The sequence below is a fragment of the Mya arenaria genome, chromosome 7 (assembly GCF_026914265.1).
Source record: "Mya arenaria isolate MELC-2E11 chromosome 7, ASM2691426v1".
In the NCBI taxonomy this organism is placed as follows: Eukaryota; Metazoa; Mollusca; class Bivalvia; order Myida; family Myidae; genus Mya; species Mya arenaria.
Window position 1 is genome coordinate 18,774,089 of NC_069128.1, and position 17,972 is coordinate 18,792,060.

General features: G+C 33.8%; 1 protein-coding gene across 3 annotated transcripts in view; it reads left to right on the forward strand.

Annotated features, from left to right (window-relative positions):
• Positions 1-17,972, forward strand: part of LOC128241612 (uncharacterized) — a 64,906-nt gene that overhangs the window by 32,932 nt on the left and 14,002 nt on the right. For 2 of the 3 annotated variants that reach the window (XM_052958621.1, XM_052958624.1), the window contains exon 7: positions 17,140-17,313. In XM_052958621.1, coding sequence (XP_052814581.1) covers positions 17,140-17,313 — 174 coding nt within the window. The remainder of the gene's footprint in view (positions 1-17,139; positions 17,314-17,972) is intronic. The other variant, XM_052958625.1, reaches the window with a different exon arrangement.

The following is a 17,972-nucleotide window of genomic DNA, read 5'->3' on the forward strand; positions in this document are numbered from 1 at the left end:
ATGCTTCATAGAATCAAAACCACTGTGAAATTCATTATAAAAAGCTGGCATTTAATTGTCTTTTTATTAGATTTGGTTGCTATAATCGTGTTCAAGCAGTTAAAATTGCTCCCTCACTCCAAATATGTTTAATTACCTACCATCCGGTATTTTACTGAAACAATTTCCGGACTGTCAAAAAAAAGTTTTTTCAATAATTTAAATGCATAATCAAAATAATCAAATTAAAACTGCACATGTTTCCATTGTTCCTAGGGATAATTATGCACATGTCAGTGTGCATGACTGTTATTTAGAGATCCTTTTTATAAAAAAAATCCTATGAACTATTTCATTATTAGTGATGGGCCGACAATTGCCGATAATTTATTTTATCAGTGATCCAAATGCTATCTGATGACTTGTGACATTGTAATTGCATAAATTGTTTAACGAAGATTTTTCGTGTCATTTATTCTATAAAAAAAGAGCTTGACAGATGTCTTCTTTTGGTATATATTTTTTTTATCATTCCTCTGATGTGTTTGAACGTGCACTACAATTTCCTATGCAGTGATAGATCTCTCTTGATGAGTAGTGGAGTAAAGAGGTGTGTGTATGCTGTACTCTTTTTCATTTTTCTTTGGGGTTTTATAGGTAAGGGAAATAACATCAAAAATTCAGTTTCGTTTTATGGCTTAGAAGAACAATATTACAAAATGCTACCGGTGGTATTTCTTTGCTTAAAGCCTTACGTAATATTGAAATTGACTGAATTGATCAGATTCATTTGCAAATTTTGTATCAGTTTGTAAGGATTTGCTGATGATACTTGCGTTTTTTAATCCCTGGCTGAATATTTCATTTTAAGGATAGAGATTTTACAACTTGTTCTCTTAGTCTTCCAGTCGGTCCATTTTTCCACAGCCATTACTATGTAATTACTGGACAGAAATTTAGAAACTTATATCACGCTTGTATAACCATAGCTCGCTGTTTTAATGCACAGGATTTATCTGGCTGGAGTCAGTAACACAAGAATTATTGCCCTTTAATTAATGAAAACAACTCTAATTTGTCCTGTCCGGAGCCATGACACTATGTTTCTATCAACAGAAATTATTCAAACTTATATGAAGGGTGTATAACCATTTAATGCGATTGAGCATGTACAAGGTTTGTCTAAATCAGGTCAGTAACGCAAGAGTTATTGCCTATTAATTGATGAAAAAAGCTAAAATTTGTCTGTCCATATCTATAACTTATTAATGTCACTATTAAATTGACAGAAGGTAATGAAACTTATGGTAAAGCATGTATTATGAACCACAAAATCACCAAAAAAAGATTCATTTATATCAGGTGACACTTTATGTAAGGAAAATTCTAAACTTTGTCTTTCCAGAGCTAAAAAACAGAATATGATTTAACTTGTAATTTGAAACTTGAAAGTTATTATGTATTATGAATACTTTGGTGTGATGGTGCATGCCTAAGAATAGCATGAAAATGGTCAGTAACACAAGAGTTATTGCCCTTTGATGAATACAAATTCTCAAATTTGTCTAAATGGAGCCAATTAAATGTGTAACTAATTGTTGGAAGTAAGTAAAACGTACATGATGTGTGTACACCTATAACGTTTGTGTTGTCTAGATCGAATCTGTACTATCAGAGTTATTGCCCTTTAATTGACAGAATCAACATACTTGATTTGGAAGAAATTTCTTTGTTTTTTGCTGAATATTACCAACTTTCCAACAAAGATATATTGAGCTCACACCAACAAATCATATGCTTAAGTTTTTAACAAATTCATGTTATTTATTCATTTCTTTAAATAATGATAAATGGTCTTTGCAGAGTTTTGCTTAAATTCTTTATAAGTTTTGTTCTGCGCTCTGTCAAATGAATCCATTGCACAAATATTGTAATTGGTGGATATCCGATACATTCTGATTTTTGTCATTTGTCGATATTTGATCGTTATACTTCATAATCTAGAATGTCCGTTTATTTGGATAACAATGAATCTCATATGTAAAATTTATTGAAGCAATTTTGAACGAAAAACGCATTTTGATTGGTAACAGAATAATTCCTAAGACGCCTGCATTTCTGTAGCCTTACACAAAATGTTGCGTATGACTTTAAATTGATTATTTAAGGAATGAATTGTGGGGTTGATGTCATTATCGGGGTATGAACGCAATTGGGTTGGTCAATGTGTGTGGAGTCCGAAGGACTCCACGCGTACTTTGACCACCGCGTTCATATCCCCGATAATGACATCAACCCCGCAATTCATTCCTTATATTTACACCACTTGAAATCACTTTAAAACGTAAAATTGAAACACTTATAGCAACAGTTCATTCAAAATATAATAAATTAACACTTTTAAAAATGTTGATTTATGTTTTACGGGACCTGCTGACACAATACAAACAAATTATATCAAGATCACTAGTTTTCATGTATATTGTTATGCCATGAATTGCGATCCGAACATATCCGAAGATGTTGCGTTCATCGATTGATGAACGCAATTGCCGAAATGACGTTCATTTAAGGAATGGAAGTTGAGGTGTAAATATTGGAAAAACAAGCGTTTTAAAATAAACACACTGTGTGATTGATTTTCTAAGCTTATTGAAAAGGCGACGAAGAAAAATGAAAAAAAAAAGATTGGGCGATTTTATTTATTTTTCTATTAAGTTCAATAGGCTCGTTTGATCACTGAGTGTGGAACAAAATGTCATATTAGATCAAAATGTTTGATTAAAGTCTATGCGAGTGTCAAAAAAAGAGTAAAAATTGTCGACATTAATCTCAAGACTTGAGTAATATTTTCCATTCAAACATTTTTTCTTTTCCAAATAAAATTATGTCATTATGTGTAAAGAATAAATAGGATACAAAAAAATAATTATACTATACGACTGTGGATAAGATGGCCCGAATGATAAGGTATGAAGCATATAAATATTTTTCGATGGCAAACTGCAGCACAATCATAAATACGACGATTAAACATGTTCTTTTAATCTGGCTTACAATGCGCTGTTACTCATACACACTTCATTGACATCACTCAGTTCCATAATTATGCCACTTCAATCACAATAAGGTCAAATAAATAAACGAATTACAAATTAAGTGTGTAAGTGCACGTAACCAGGCTTTGATAAAAGCATCATCATACTTACGCCAATTTTGTAATAACCATTTAGAGAAACTTTCTATCTTTTCAGTAGCAATTTCAAAACACTTAATCAAATGAAATTATCTTACAATTATGAGTCTCCGAAGTTCATCAAATAAAAGCTTTCCGATTGTAATTGTAAGTCTCAACGCAGAGAGATGCCTTTGTGTGTTTGCTTCGATTGGAAAACATATTGTATATTTCAAGTTTTTCATGTAAATTTGGGCTTAAGAAATATCAAATAAGTTGTTTTTATGCAAATTGGCCCTATTTTTCATTTTAATAACATGTAACAAAAAAATCAGAATTTCAGGAATTTCAGTAAGAGATGATTTAATATGTTGAACATTTAGCGTAAACATAATATGTGGAAACTGGGAAAAGGATTCGTATTGCGCACTGTGTTTTCTGATTCTATTGGTAGCCATTAGTGCGCATGTGGAAATCACTTGAGCAATACGGTAATAAATTGCAAAAGAAATACAATGTTTTAAAAAAAAAAATTTTTAAAAACTAAAATACTCAGTCAGTTTATCTAAGGGATTGCGTCTCTTCTCGTTACGTGTGTTAAGATACATCGCACTCGACCTTCAGTCTTGTGCAATATGGACTCAAGGCAAGCAATTCAAACTGCCCTTCTCTAAAAAGTGTGTTAAATGCGCATTAAATACACATGTAATCTTCATTAAATGTAACGGAATTGGCAACGTTTTTATGCCCCCAAAGGTGGGCATATTAAAATCGCACCGTCTGTCCGTCCATCCGTCCGTGTGTCCGGCTCAATAACTCGTGTCCGGGCTGTAACTTTCCCTTGTATGGACAGATTTTAAAATAACTTGCCACATGTGTTCCACATACCAAGACGACGTGTCGCGTGCAAGACCCGTGCCCCTACCTCAAAGGTCAAGGTCACACTTAGTCTTTATTCACAATGGAGTGCTGCATTTAGGACTAAGAGTATAGGTTGTCGTGTCCGGGCTGTAACTTTCCCTTGTATGGACAGATTTTAAAATAACTTGCCACATATGTGTTCCACATACCAAGACGACGTGTCATGTGCAAGACCCGTGTCCCTACCTCAAAGGTCAAGGTCACACTTAGTCTTTATTCACAATGGAGTGCTGCATATAGGACATAGAGTATAGGTTGTCGTGTCCGGGCTGTAACTTTCCCTTGTATGGACAGATTTTAAAATAACTTGCCACATGTGTTCCACATACCAAGACGAGGTGTTGCGTGCAAGACCCGTGCCCCTACCTCAAAGGTAAAGGTCACACTTAGTCTTTATTCACAATGGAGTGCTGCATATAGGACATAGAGTATAGGTGGTCGTGTCCGGGCTGTAACTTTCCCATGTATGGACAGATTTTAAAATAACTTGCCACATGTGTTCCACATACCAAAACAAGGTGTCGCGTGAATGACCCATGTCCCTACCTCTAAGGTCAAGGTCACACTTAGGTGTTTATTCACAATGGAGTGCTGCATATAAGGACATAGAGTATAGGTTGTCGTGTCCGGGCTGTAACTTTCCCTTGTATGGACAGATTTTAAAATAACTTGCCACATGTGTTCCACATACCAAGATGACGTGTCGCGTGCAAGACCCGTGTCCCTACCTCTAAGGTCAAGTCACACTTAGGTGTTTATTCACAATGGAGTGCTGCATATAAGGACATAGAGTATAAGTTGTTGTGTCCGGGCTGTAACTTTCCCTTGTATGGACAGATTTTAAAATAACTTGCCACATGTGTTCCACATACCAAGACGACGTGTCGCATGACAGACCCGTGTCCCTATCTCAAAGGTCAAGGTCACACTTAGTGTTTATTCACAATGGAATGCTGCATATATAAGGACATAACAGTGTGGGTTGTCAACTATTTTATGTTTAGAGGCAATTTAAAATAACTTGCCATATGTATTTGACATGTAAAGGCAAGATCAACTTTTCATGTACTGACCTTGTTCATAGGTCAATGTCACAATCGGGGGCATTCGTCACATATTGTGACAGCTCTTGTTTAAGCATATTTTTCTTACGGAGTGAATTAAATACTAGCAAAAAGTTCACTAAAGCGCATTTATTCTGAACTTAAAGCATATTAATGCTCTGAAAAGCATATATTTTTTCTGCTTAGAAAACTATAATGAACTTTACCTAATATTCTGAAGGGAGTGGCAATACAAAATTATTTACGTGTCATTGTACTCAGCTACCAGACTTTTTCCGTTTATCGGAGAGACACAGTAACTTTCTTGCTGGTATTGGAAATTTTTCGCTACTCAGCAGTGAAAAGGAAGTCCTGCAGAGAGCGTCTGCCCATATAAGCCGCAAATTCATCAATTACAAGGACGTTTCTGCAAGCGTATAACAAGTTTGAAGTTTGCATTGACTTTATAAGTCATATATTTTTTAGGCAAGACAATCTTCCGGAGACAGTTTTAAAGATATATTTTGTAATTGAATAGTTGTGCTTTGAAAAAGATTTCCAAAAGATGACAACATTCAGTGAAATAAAAATAATAAAAAATTGCAGTAGTTGCATTGATGTACATGCATAACGGTTTTATGGTATAAGTTTGTTGTCGCCTGAGACAAATAACATTATGAAACGGCATGTGAAAAAAGTAAATAGCGACGAAAATATGTTACTCAAAAAACGTGTTCACGTCCAAGATAATTTCCATAATCCGATTGAAAAAATGGTAAGTTTTATTATTATTTTTATATCTTGTTGCAAAAGCTTGTATATTTTTCATGAACTGTACATTAAGTAATACTATATTTACAACATTAGCATAGTTGTAAGCAATGATGTTTCAATGTTTTCATATGTATATGAAGCTGTAGAATTACATGCATTAATATAAAACATGCAGTAAAACTAATCACTCATTTATTTTATTTCTTCAAATGGCAATATTATTGAAGGAATTCACTGCAGTTTCTATGAATTAAAAAGTTATTATATTTTGCAAGTTTGCAAGTTTTTCCTTATAAGTTTGGATTGCTGCTTAGACTTAAAACTTGAATATTATAATGAAGTTTATTCCAATGATTTTCCAGCTTGTTTGTTTTTTAAAGAAAACTGGAACATTGTCATGAAGTTTATTTTATATCTTCATTGTTGTTTGATAATCCACTGACTGCTTGCGTAAGCTAGGTGACCTTAAACCTTTGATAGCCCTATGTCTGGTATTGGTTGACCCTTTTGTCATGTGAGTTTGACACCATTGCTAAATGGCATGGTTAAAAAATGTTCTAGCATCCATCACCGTTGCCAGCAACCCCAGCCCCTGTATTTAATATCATCGCTGAATAGCATGGTTAAAAAATGTTGACAGTTCCATTGCTGTTGCTTGTGACCACAGCCCCTAAATTCATTCTCTAAATGGGGGTTTCAAAAACGCATGGCAAGTTTTAAATCAAATTACCATGGGTTGAAAAAGGTTCGCGGCCCCCTTGGTGTTGCTTGCCCAGCTTCTGCACATTTGCATTCTAATTGACGAATATGAATTGGGTGAAAACAATTGTGTACCAGACTGTATTGTTTTTGGTTTATGAAATGTCTTTACTCAAGGACTAAAATTTCTAGTACATCTTCAGGCAGGCAAATTTGAAACATTTTTTTTCTTTCGGACTCATCATCTAGCTTGAATCTTAACTTGAAGCTACATGATTCTACTGTTTTAAGACAAGCCTCACAGCGTGTTCAAAATTATATCTTGTCTACTGGCCTGTGTGGCATGACTATTATGCCCCCACAAAGTGGCGGCATATAGGGTTGCCCTTGTCCGTACGTACGTCTGTCCGTACGTACGTACGTACGTACGTACGTCCCGAAGATTGTTACCGATCTAATTCTTGAAAACCGTTTGTCCAATCCTCACCAAACTTTAAACACATGTTTGTGACCATAATATCTTGATCAAGTTCGATAGTCATGGAAATCGCTTTAGTCATTTAGGAGTTACGGCCCTTTTTTGCCAAAAATACTTCAAAAATATATGTTTCCAATCTAATTCTTGAAAAGTATGTGTCCAATCCTCACCAAACTTTACATACATGATTGTGACCATAATATCTTGTTTTATTACTAACATAGACACAACCTTTGGCCACTTTGGCTTTGGTCACTGAGGGATGTCTATGGATAAGGATAAGAACTATATAGAATCCAAGCCCTTGGGATGGTATTTATTACTGGTCTAAATTGAATCTAAGAATGATGTAGCTAATCGGATTACTCCATCTAAATAACAGAGCTATGAAAAAAATCGATGATGTTTGCCTTTAAGATTGACCGAAGTTGGAAATCGAATACCACCCCAGGGCTGGCATCCAGTATTGGTCTTAATTGGATCTTAGAACTGACATTAAGTTAAGTTGAATTTGAATACCACTCCTGGAGCCTCAGTTAAAACCATCCAATGCACATTGTCATAATCAGTAACAACTGTGGATTTAACAGAATAATTCTAGCTCTTATTTATCATGTATGGCATATTCAAAAAAATGCTGCCATCGCATTGGACAAAAAATAATTTTGATAACATTACCAAGGAACTAAATCTCTGTTTACATTTCATTCTGACTAGGAGTGTTTCCATGTTATCGTGACGAAAAAATTGTCAATGTTTTTACATTTAAATTAGTTTTGCAAAGCATTGACAAATGCTCGATTTTCATTGGTCAGTTGAAAGTAAAGATTATTTTGAGTTGGCTGGAAATCTATTGCCTTCAGAAAGTGGTAAATATTTGCATTTGATAAGGATGTCCTTATTTCCTTCAATAACAGCCTTATACAAACAAATGTTTAATGTCAGTTTTTGTGAAAGTTGTTATAATAAATAATAAGGTTCTTGAGTGCAGTTGGAATAAATTGGCAGATTGTTTTGTTTTCCAGAACAAGATGTTTAAAATGCTTCAATTTCCAATGGATATATTTTATCATTAAAAGTTGTTATTCCATAAAATGGTGAATACAAAATAAATAAAAATCTTTGGTAGACAAAATAAACAAAGAAGCTGCTTGTAAAATCATATGTTAAATTTATACAGTCGAAAACCACTGGCTCGATATTGATGGCTCGATTTTCTCATTGGCTAGAACTGGATGTAAAGGACTGATTTTTTTTTACACTATGTAAGCATTCCTGCTTTGCTTGATATTCAGGAGGCTTATTAAGTATTTTGGCAGGTCTCTGGGATATCGAGCCAACAGGTTTTGAATGTATTTAAAAAGGAAATAATATCACATGTGTATATTCTAGTTTGCTTCATTGAGTACCGTGGAAATCTAAGAAAATCTTGTAATCATGAATATTTAATGGTGCAGTTTCATTGGTACCGAATGGAGACTTTTTCGAAATCTTAGCCAATGAAATAACATTTTGTGTTCTTTTCTATATTTAGTAACAAGACCACTGTCAAACCACAAATAAATTTTCTTATCTATTACTTGAAGAGTATTTAATTGTAACATGCAATTTCATTTGAAGAAGAGTTTTCTCCCCTACCAATTTAATATTCATGAAAACAAGATTTGGTCTGTCAATTTTCCTGCAGCACTAATGAAGTGTAGAAATCAAGGTTTGTTGACAATGACAAATTCGAGGCCCATTGCAAGTTTAGCTTACTTTTTTAGTTACGCACCTTTTAAAAAAGAAAAAAAATGTTTAAAGAAATAAGTTCTTCTATTTCCAATGAAAACAGTATTATACAGGCGTATAAAGTTTTCATTGTAATATGATCATACGTGAGCGTAAGGCCCAATGAAACTCCTTTATTGCTAAACATATTTCGAAATCCAACGATTGATTACCTTCGAGACAGACCAGGTTATAGGTCCATGCCTTTTACAAATAAAATAAAAAAAACATTTTGGACAATAGGGCCTCTTATAGTCAGTGAATGGCACGTTGCAACTTATCCCTGAGGACAACCTAGTTTTTTAGTGAAAAGATGGTTCGCTTTATGTTTCGTTTTATAGCAAGCATTTTAAAGTACCCTGCCCATTATTTTCTTGCAATTTACTGAGTTATTACCCCTGCGAGGGATTAATGTTTACGTGCACTTCATAATGTAGATTTTAAATTCACTTTAAATTTAAATATGTGACATCGTTAAACATATATATGATGGAAATCAATTTAACATTAAAAAATATTAACTTATGTTGGCCATCTTAAAAATAGCTTGTTTTGTTTACTTATATAAAAAAAATTGTGTTTGTGGACTTGACTTGCAAGTAAGATAACTCTGGCGGAATGGTTTGTTTAATTATGGCCCTTTAACAACTGAGAAAAAAGGACCAATGTTGGCATAATTCAAGCTGTCAGTACAGTAAGGTTTTGAAAACCCAGAGCTATAAAGCCTTAACACAGACAGATAGTCATAACATGCATTAAGTGATACATTACATATTGCCTTGCATTCTGAATACTCCAGCGTCGTCCTGCATAACAAATGATACTAAACTATTTCGAGAGACGGTGTACTGAATAATGCCATATTCTAAGTATCTGTGTACTGCGATCCAACGATACCTGATTAGTCTGGAGTACTCCTTAGAGACCCTTGAATACCACTTTCCAATTAGTACATGTATTAATTAAATTGAATACGAGTTAAAATGTTTATAAACAGAAACTTACATAATGTTTGTTTACCGTCATACCATCATGCGAATACTTAACCGAGAAAAAGTATATTTAGAATAATAATACAGACAAGGGGATTATTGAGAAACTTTGTGGATATTTTATAATGTTTTTCCATTACCAGTTAAAGGTCTGGTTAACAAATAATCCATCCTACTGCTTCCTTTTATTTTAAAGAACATTTAAACCTTGGTAATGACCTGTTCAAATGTTGCAGACATTTTTTTTAGATTGCTTTATAGCACTTGAAAATGTAAACAAACAAATTTCCTGGAAAAGAAATCCAACTGATTTCTCTTAATCACTTAAGCACTGTATGATGTCATAATTTAAGACTGGTTTATTTTTTATCTAAAATTAATTAGACTGGTTTATTTTGTATCAAGAATTATTGAGACTGGTTTATTTTGTATCTAGAATTATTAGACTGGTTTAATTGTACAGTGGAAACTCACTAAAGCGGACGACAAGGTCCGGACTGGGCAAAATTTCTGGTTTAGTGAGGATTCCGGTTTAGTGAGGATTTGATGTACGGAGTAAGTTTACTCAAAATATTAACTGAGTTAACCTTTAAAGGGAAGTTGACGTTTAGACGGAGGTTGAGACATGATTAAAGCACATGCAAAAGTGATAAACATAATTAAACATTTCTGCGTTTTTATAATCATCTTTTTTTCCAAGTCTTAAAATAAAACAACTCGCGTAATTTAATGCTTGTTAAGTATGTTTGATAGTTTAATTAATGCACTGCTCTAATTTGATTCAATCATAGAAGTCTTAGATAAAACAATCCTCCAAAATGATCACTTAATAACCGTTTCTAGTTCTTTATTTTCTGCAACAAACAAATTAATGTTTCAATCAATTTCTTTTCACAAGTTCGATTATCCTTTGATTATCGCGCGGCAGTCAATCCACAGCGCAATCATCATTATCGATTATCGAGTTAACACAACATCACAGGTGATATATTTAACGACGCACCGACTGTCAAAACAAAGTGACAAAGTGACACGCGATTCGCGAATTCCTAATACACAAAATCATTTTGACATGTTTGAACAAATATACGTCCGGTTTTGTGAGGTAAAATTACGGTGACAACTAACAAATTTTCTTGATTTTTTGTCCGGTATTCAGAATTCCGAGGTTCCGGTTTTGTGGGGATCCAGTTTAGTGAGTTTTCCACTGTATATAGAATTATTAAGACTGGTTTATTTTGTATCTAAAATTATTCAGACTGGTTTATTTTGTATCTAGAATTAAAAGAAGAATGTATATTGGTTTTGCTTTAAATATTTTGACAGTCTGAACATTACAGAAGTATTATTCATTGGTTATTTTAGGCAAAGTATTTTGATTTTGCAGGTAAAACTTTCATTTAGATTTGTGACACTTGGGAATCATCTACCTTAACTGAATCTCACGATCTTACGATATTTTGACCTATATTAGTGATAAGAAGGTCGCAAAAGTTCACACGATGACCTATTTCCAAAAATTACTACGTAGATGTTATTCGATAATCCCGAAGGACGTGACACAAATATAACTTTACTGAAAACTATAAAAAAAAATTATACAGGGGAACTGTTTATGGTGACCACACACAGTATTTTTAAATGTCAGATGCGTATCAAATTTGCTAAAAAAATCCAAAAGAATAAATGATGTGGAAATGTCTAAAATATTTTAATTTGATTATGTTTTATAAGTAACGAAACACTTAGTAATTTTGCTTTGTTTGTTCGCTGAACTTAATGACAATGACCTTTAAAAGTCGAGCAAACGTAGAGAACGCTGAAAACTTAACGTTTTAATATGTCCTGAATGGCTGAATGCACTAAAGGCTTTTAGCTAAGTGTAATAATAGTAAATCTGCGGACAACTTTTAAGTTTCTGATAATTTCCTTTCCAGTGTGTATGCACTTAGAGAAGTTGTCATGTGATATGAAGCTCTTTCAATAAATGACATCAGAAAAAAATACAAGTATCTTTAAAATCTTAGTTTGAGGAATTTTTAAGTAAAGAATTTGTTTTAGGCTAAAAGATAAAGTATGGTATGCTCAATAAATTGTAAATTCTGGATGCATGGCGACCCCTTATGTTATAGGTATCATTTCAAAGGGATTGATGTGTTTGGATTACTGAAAATATTACAAACCCACATTTTGGGGCTAGAAATATTGTACATTAGGTCATTCTCCACCCAATTTCGGTTGAAATAAAAACCAAACGTACGAACTCACTAGCGGATCCAGGGGGGGGGGGGGGGGGGGCGCACATGGCATCCACATAACCTTTTTTAATAAATAGGAGGAAAAAGAAATAAAATGCATTGTTTCTGACAAGAAATTGTCAAAATTTTCTTGGGGGACCCCTTTCCCCCTCTGCACGGCACTTTAAACCAAATATTTTTTGCTCTCAGAGGGAGGAGTGAGGTTATGCCCCATGGTTATGCCCTCTCTTACGTCAAATCCTGCATCCGCCGGTGAAAAATGCAAATTTCCATAACTTTATCTGTAATGTATATTAATATACGGACATTTAATTTTGTCATTAATAATCCAGGCACAAGCTAATACCCTTTCAAATGATAACAAAATTATAACGAGTCACCAATAATCAAAGTAAAACATAATCTTTGAATTGGCTCATTAAAATGAAAAGATAATTTGTCCATCAGACGCATTAATTCTTGAAAGCCTTGAAACTTTTGTTTTGATGTTCCCTGGATATTTTCAGAGAAAACTGAATATTGAGTTAAATTAATTAGTGAAGTCCTATAAAGATGAAAAAGAGAATTATCATGGGATGTCATATTTTCTCATAACTTTTGGTTGGAAAGTAGGTCATTCATGTGGCGTTTAACAGAGTTTAAAATAATAAAACCCCATGGATATGAAACAATACAAATCATTTTTTATTTCTGAATAATTTTTTTAATTTTCAAGGTAAGAGAAAACATCAAAACACATTGTTTTGTTTAATGTGTTTAGGTCTGTCATAAAATACTGAAGTATTCTTGTCATTTTTTGTGGTGTGAAATTTGTCCTATCATTCTATATAAAGTGTCCTGAAATATTTATTTTTTTAAACTCAAAGATAACTCAAAAGGCATTTAAGATATTCCCATCAAACTTGACCAACATGTTACCAGTGAGTGACAACTAGGGAATCATAGAGAAGGAAGGGCAATAACTCTTCATAAATGTTTTGAAGCAAATCCTGGCGAGAAATATGGACAAGTGTGAATGTAGTGAGACAAACCTAAACCCCCTTTTTCTCGGGCAGTTGGGGGGGGGGGGTCATTTGTTGACATTTGCATAGTAATTCATAGTTATCTTATGCTAGATTGTTGGTAGGATGGAAGGAGTGACCCCTTTGATAAATTTGAAGAAAAAAAAATTGTAGGTTAAATGTCACTAAATGTATTTCAGGTCATATGACACCAAATGCAGGATTTCATTCCTATCAAATGACTGTGGTCTTGTTTACACACACATATAGCTCCCCATTTTCAGTTAATTAATTGTATATTTTCGGAGGCAATCTCATTAGCATGACAGTCAGTCTAGGACCTCAGACATTGGAATCAAGGTGATGAAGGAGTAAACAGATTTTCTGCAATTCCCCAAATGCTTTGGTGTCTGTTTTAGCTGGTGTGGGTGGCATATAAAAGCAATTGCGTATCTCCCAAAGCACCCATTTGACATAGAGCTGGCGACAATTCAGTACAAAAATACTGATCAAACTTCTGAAAGTGTGTAAAGAAGAATCTGCATCAAAATTCCAATCAATCTTATATTATGTATTATATGTATATAAAAGTCTCTCATTTAATGTTCTTCGTAGACTGTTGATCTTAACACTGCTGGCGCTAGGTCTATTTTATTCAATGTGTGTCTGAGTTTTTGTTTATCTCATATAACTTTCATGGTATTGTGTCATAAGCTCTACTGCACCGAGTTCCTTCTTATTTCACCTGTTATACATCAGAAGATTAAAGGAAATTTGGCCTTTCATGGACTGTCTGAGACATTGCCTGGAAATCAAGGGATGTCCATGCCAAGGCTTCAGAGACTAAATTAAGCTTTCTTAATTAATTAACCTTCTATTGCAAAGTTATCTGTTTTTGTCTACAATCAAGTAAAATGAGGGGTTTGGGTTTTTAGCTTATTTGTTATGTTTTAAGATCTGAAGTGAATGCATTAATGCCCGCTGAAATGAAGGGCCCCCCTTGTTTTTTAATGGTCAAGGGGAGCTTGACAATATTCATGTAAATATAATATTACGTAATTTTTTCTCTCCGATTGCGTGACGTCAGTTAAATGGAGTTTAATTTAGATTGTTTTGTAGTATTTCGTGCCAGGATGAATTTGTTAATTTCCACTGATGTTATACATTTATTTCAGACTTTCCCGCTGTGATAGAAAAAATAAAAAATTGTTGTTTGTTTTCTTTTTGTAACTTCTACTTGCCTAGATAATTATTTTGATCATGGAGAAGTGTTGTTTTTTCTGTTGTTTTTTTTCTTTTCTTTCTTTGCTTGATAGCTAGTTATTCTGACGATGGAGGCATATTTTTTAGATGATTTTTTTTTCAATTAAGTGATTGTAATTGTAATAGCAATGTCAATAAGAAGGACTTGTCATTTTTTTCTTACATGTCAAGTTTCTAGTTAAAGTTGTGTGGTCACAGTTAGGCATAAAATCGGGAAAAAAATAAAAATATCCCTTTACTGCAATTACGTTCTACAGTTTGTGGGATTCCAACAAAACAACCTGCCAAGTTTGCCTTCTCTTGCGCACCACATTCAACTTGATCGTCCTCTCTTTGTACTGTATCGAGATTAGCTTCAACAAGTAACATGACTCATGCTGCCACAACGGAAGATTTTCATGATCCTTCAACGGAAAGTTTCATTCACGTATCGATTCTGCGGTTATCACACATATTTAACAATTTCTCAACCAACTATGGTTTGCAATGTTGTCCTTTGATTTGATGAAAATTAATTAATTTAAACTTTTTTTTTCTCATTTGTTTTTCACATAGAGTACAAAACAACATATACATGGTCACTACTAAATGCTGCATTAATTTCCGATCAAAACCAGTTCTTGATGCACGCTCTTGTTTTGTCTGGTTCCCTGCATACTCGGATATTCCATGCAGTACCGATAACAATAGGGTAAGGGAAAAGAACTCCAGACTTGCTATTGTTGTAAACCTTTCTCTAAACTATATTTTCTGAGATCAGTACAACAGGATAATACGGCAGCTCCCATATTGAAAATCTGTTGTATAAGTTTTCAGCTGTCAAGGGACATATTTGATGTTTAAGGGAGGAGAGGTAGTGACATAATATACTGCTCTTTATAGTTAAATTGAATCTATTTCAAGTTTCTCCAAAGAGTAATATGTTCTAGTGAGGAGAGGTAGTGACATTATACTGGTCTTGAAAGTTAGATGAGTCTATTTCAAGTTTAGCGTAATTGAGACACGAATCAAAATGACTCATATCAGTTCATTGTTTATGTTATCAAATATTTAGCATTTTTAATAGTTATAAGCTAACAGCCAGCAGCTTCATCACGTGTGCGTATATCTTAAGGCCTATGTACGTGAGTTCTATACGGAAGCTTGCCGGAGATGGCAAAAGTATTGCGATTGTATCTGTTGGAGCAAAGCTAGCTGTTACTATAAATAAGAATACTGTGTCTGCAGACCATGTGACGAAATATTATTTATACCATTTAAATGGTTCAAATTACGAAAACTTTGCGTGATATGAAGTACATTTATTCATCAAAAGAGTTATTTTTAGGCCTACAACAAAACTTAATCGAAAATAATTCCTTTGTTAAATTGTCGTCAATTTCTTATCTATGATAAGCTGACATTGAAGACAGTAATGTTATATGACAAATTAAAGCGGAAAAAACCGGCACGCTTTCTGTAGAAATATCCAGACTGTATTTTATTAAAGGGGTACACTATAGGTTTATGTAAAAAAATCTCTTTATTTTTATGCATTATTGTATTTTACTCATAACCAAAAAGCATATGATTTGTGTACTGATAAAAATTATTAGGGATATTTTGGTGCCTTTTAAACTGTGGAATTTGTGGCCGCGTAACAATTTATTAAAAAATAATCATTTATAAAATATAATAGTTATTGAAAGGTAATATCATTTTTTTAGCTTCATGCTATATTCGTTGTGCCCCTTTAAGTAAGCCAGCTCACAAATTGTCATTACTCAGAGACTATCATTGTCAATCAGGATGAGAATTAAGCTAATTAAACTAGCTATCCAGTTGATCTGTTTTATACTTAGGCCATGGCTATTAAGTTTTCACCATGTTCGGTTATTGAGCACTGTAAAAAGTTGTACTGAATTTTGCGTTTTTGAAGTTTGTGAATGAATTATTCGTTAACGTGAAAATTATATACTGTAAAAAATCTTTCATTGAAAATCTTCCCTTTTGTAAAATTCTCAGAAATCTTGCTGTTTTCGCCAACTTTTGAAGTTAGTTTTATACATTGCATTCCCCTTAAAATGATTCTATATGCGTTTTCTGCCCAAAATAGAACGCCATATGACCCCTTCCCCAAAACCTTAAAAAAATATGATATGATCATTTCCCAAAGATAGTGTTAAATGCATCGGAATAAATCAGGACCGGAAACAAATGTTCTCTTGTCCTTTTAAGCTTGTTCTAATAAAAGCTCGACCATGTGAATGTCGCTGCACGTTGACATGTTATTTGTACTGATATGGACACTCATGTGCTCTTTGGCACGTTTTAAGGGAGTTAACCCTCGTGATTGTCAAGTTTTGATTCGCTTGTGTAAGGAATTAAGATTTCACAATTTTCAGAGATATATAAAGAAAACTTTTGCCACCACGATTTTATATTCACTTTGATCACTTTACTACATTTGGTAGTTATTTTATGATTTTGTGAAAAATGATAAGTTTAGATTCTGTGTGCTTTCATCGGATGGATTTCATGGTAAACATATATTTGATTATTTCATGTGTTAAATTTCAGAGTGAAATGGATTTTTATCAGGATGACTTTCGTTTTAGGGATGAAAGCGGAAAATTGTGCAATTTTTAATAGGAAGATATTGAGCATTCAAAATTCCAAACTATTTATGAAAATATTTGTTTCTGTCGGTTTCAGTCAGCTTGTTCCAATTATGTTTATCGGAATTAGATACGGAGAATTCACAATACCAAAATATTATTTTAAATGTTTCCTTCTGTTGTTTTCAGCAGACAGATTGTCCCGAGTGTGCGGGTGATAATCGGAACTTATCGAGCGTCCACAACGCCAATTACCAATTGTGTACAAAGTGTATTCAGCGCAGAATCGAGCGTAAAGAAACCATTCAAGAAATAACAGACACTGAAATCAACTATGGCCGAGACCTGAATCTTCTTAAAGAGGTTTGTTTCTTCGTATATCATTGTTTTTGTTATTTTGTGTGGTTAAGCTTAAAGTAGATTGTTGTTGTTATTTTTTTGGGGGGTCAAGAAAAAAGTAAGTTAGGATATTTTCATAGCCATTGTTCCATTATTTCAAGCATTGTAAGCCTGGTCCTAGTCTTTGTTGATTAGCTGGCCATATTTCAAAAATTGATTAAGATGTACACTCACATTGATGTAATAGGTCTTTTTCAATCGAAATAAGCATACATGTGATAACGTCCCGGACGTCCGGGATTGTCCCGGAAATCGTATCTCTGTCACGGAGTCACGGAGGGTGCATGTTTGTCCCGGAAAGTCATAAAAAAAAAACGAAAAAAAAAATAATCTCGGAATCGGAATCGATTATCTTAATTTTACCAATGTAAGTCAGCTATTTTGCCTGTCCGGGACACTGGTCGTAAAACACAGGACATGTTGACACTAATCCGTTAATTGGTACGTGTGTCGTCGAGGTCATCGTAACCACCCGATAATTGATCTATCGGCCTATTGTTGTGCTTAACGAGTGGGGGAGGGTTCTTGTATACAAATTCATTGTTTTCATATGGATTTGTTTGGTCTTATGAATGATAGCTTTTAATTGATGAATTGATATTTTTCACACATTTTACCAACAA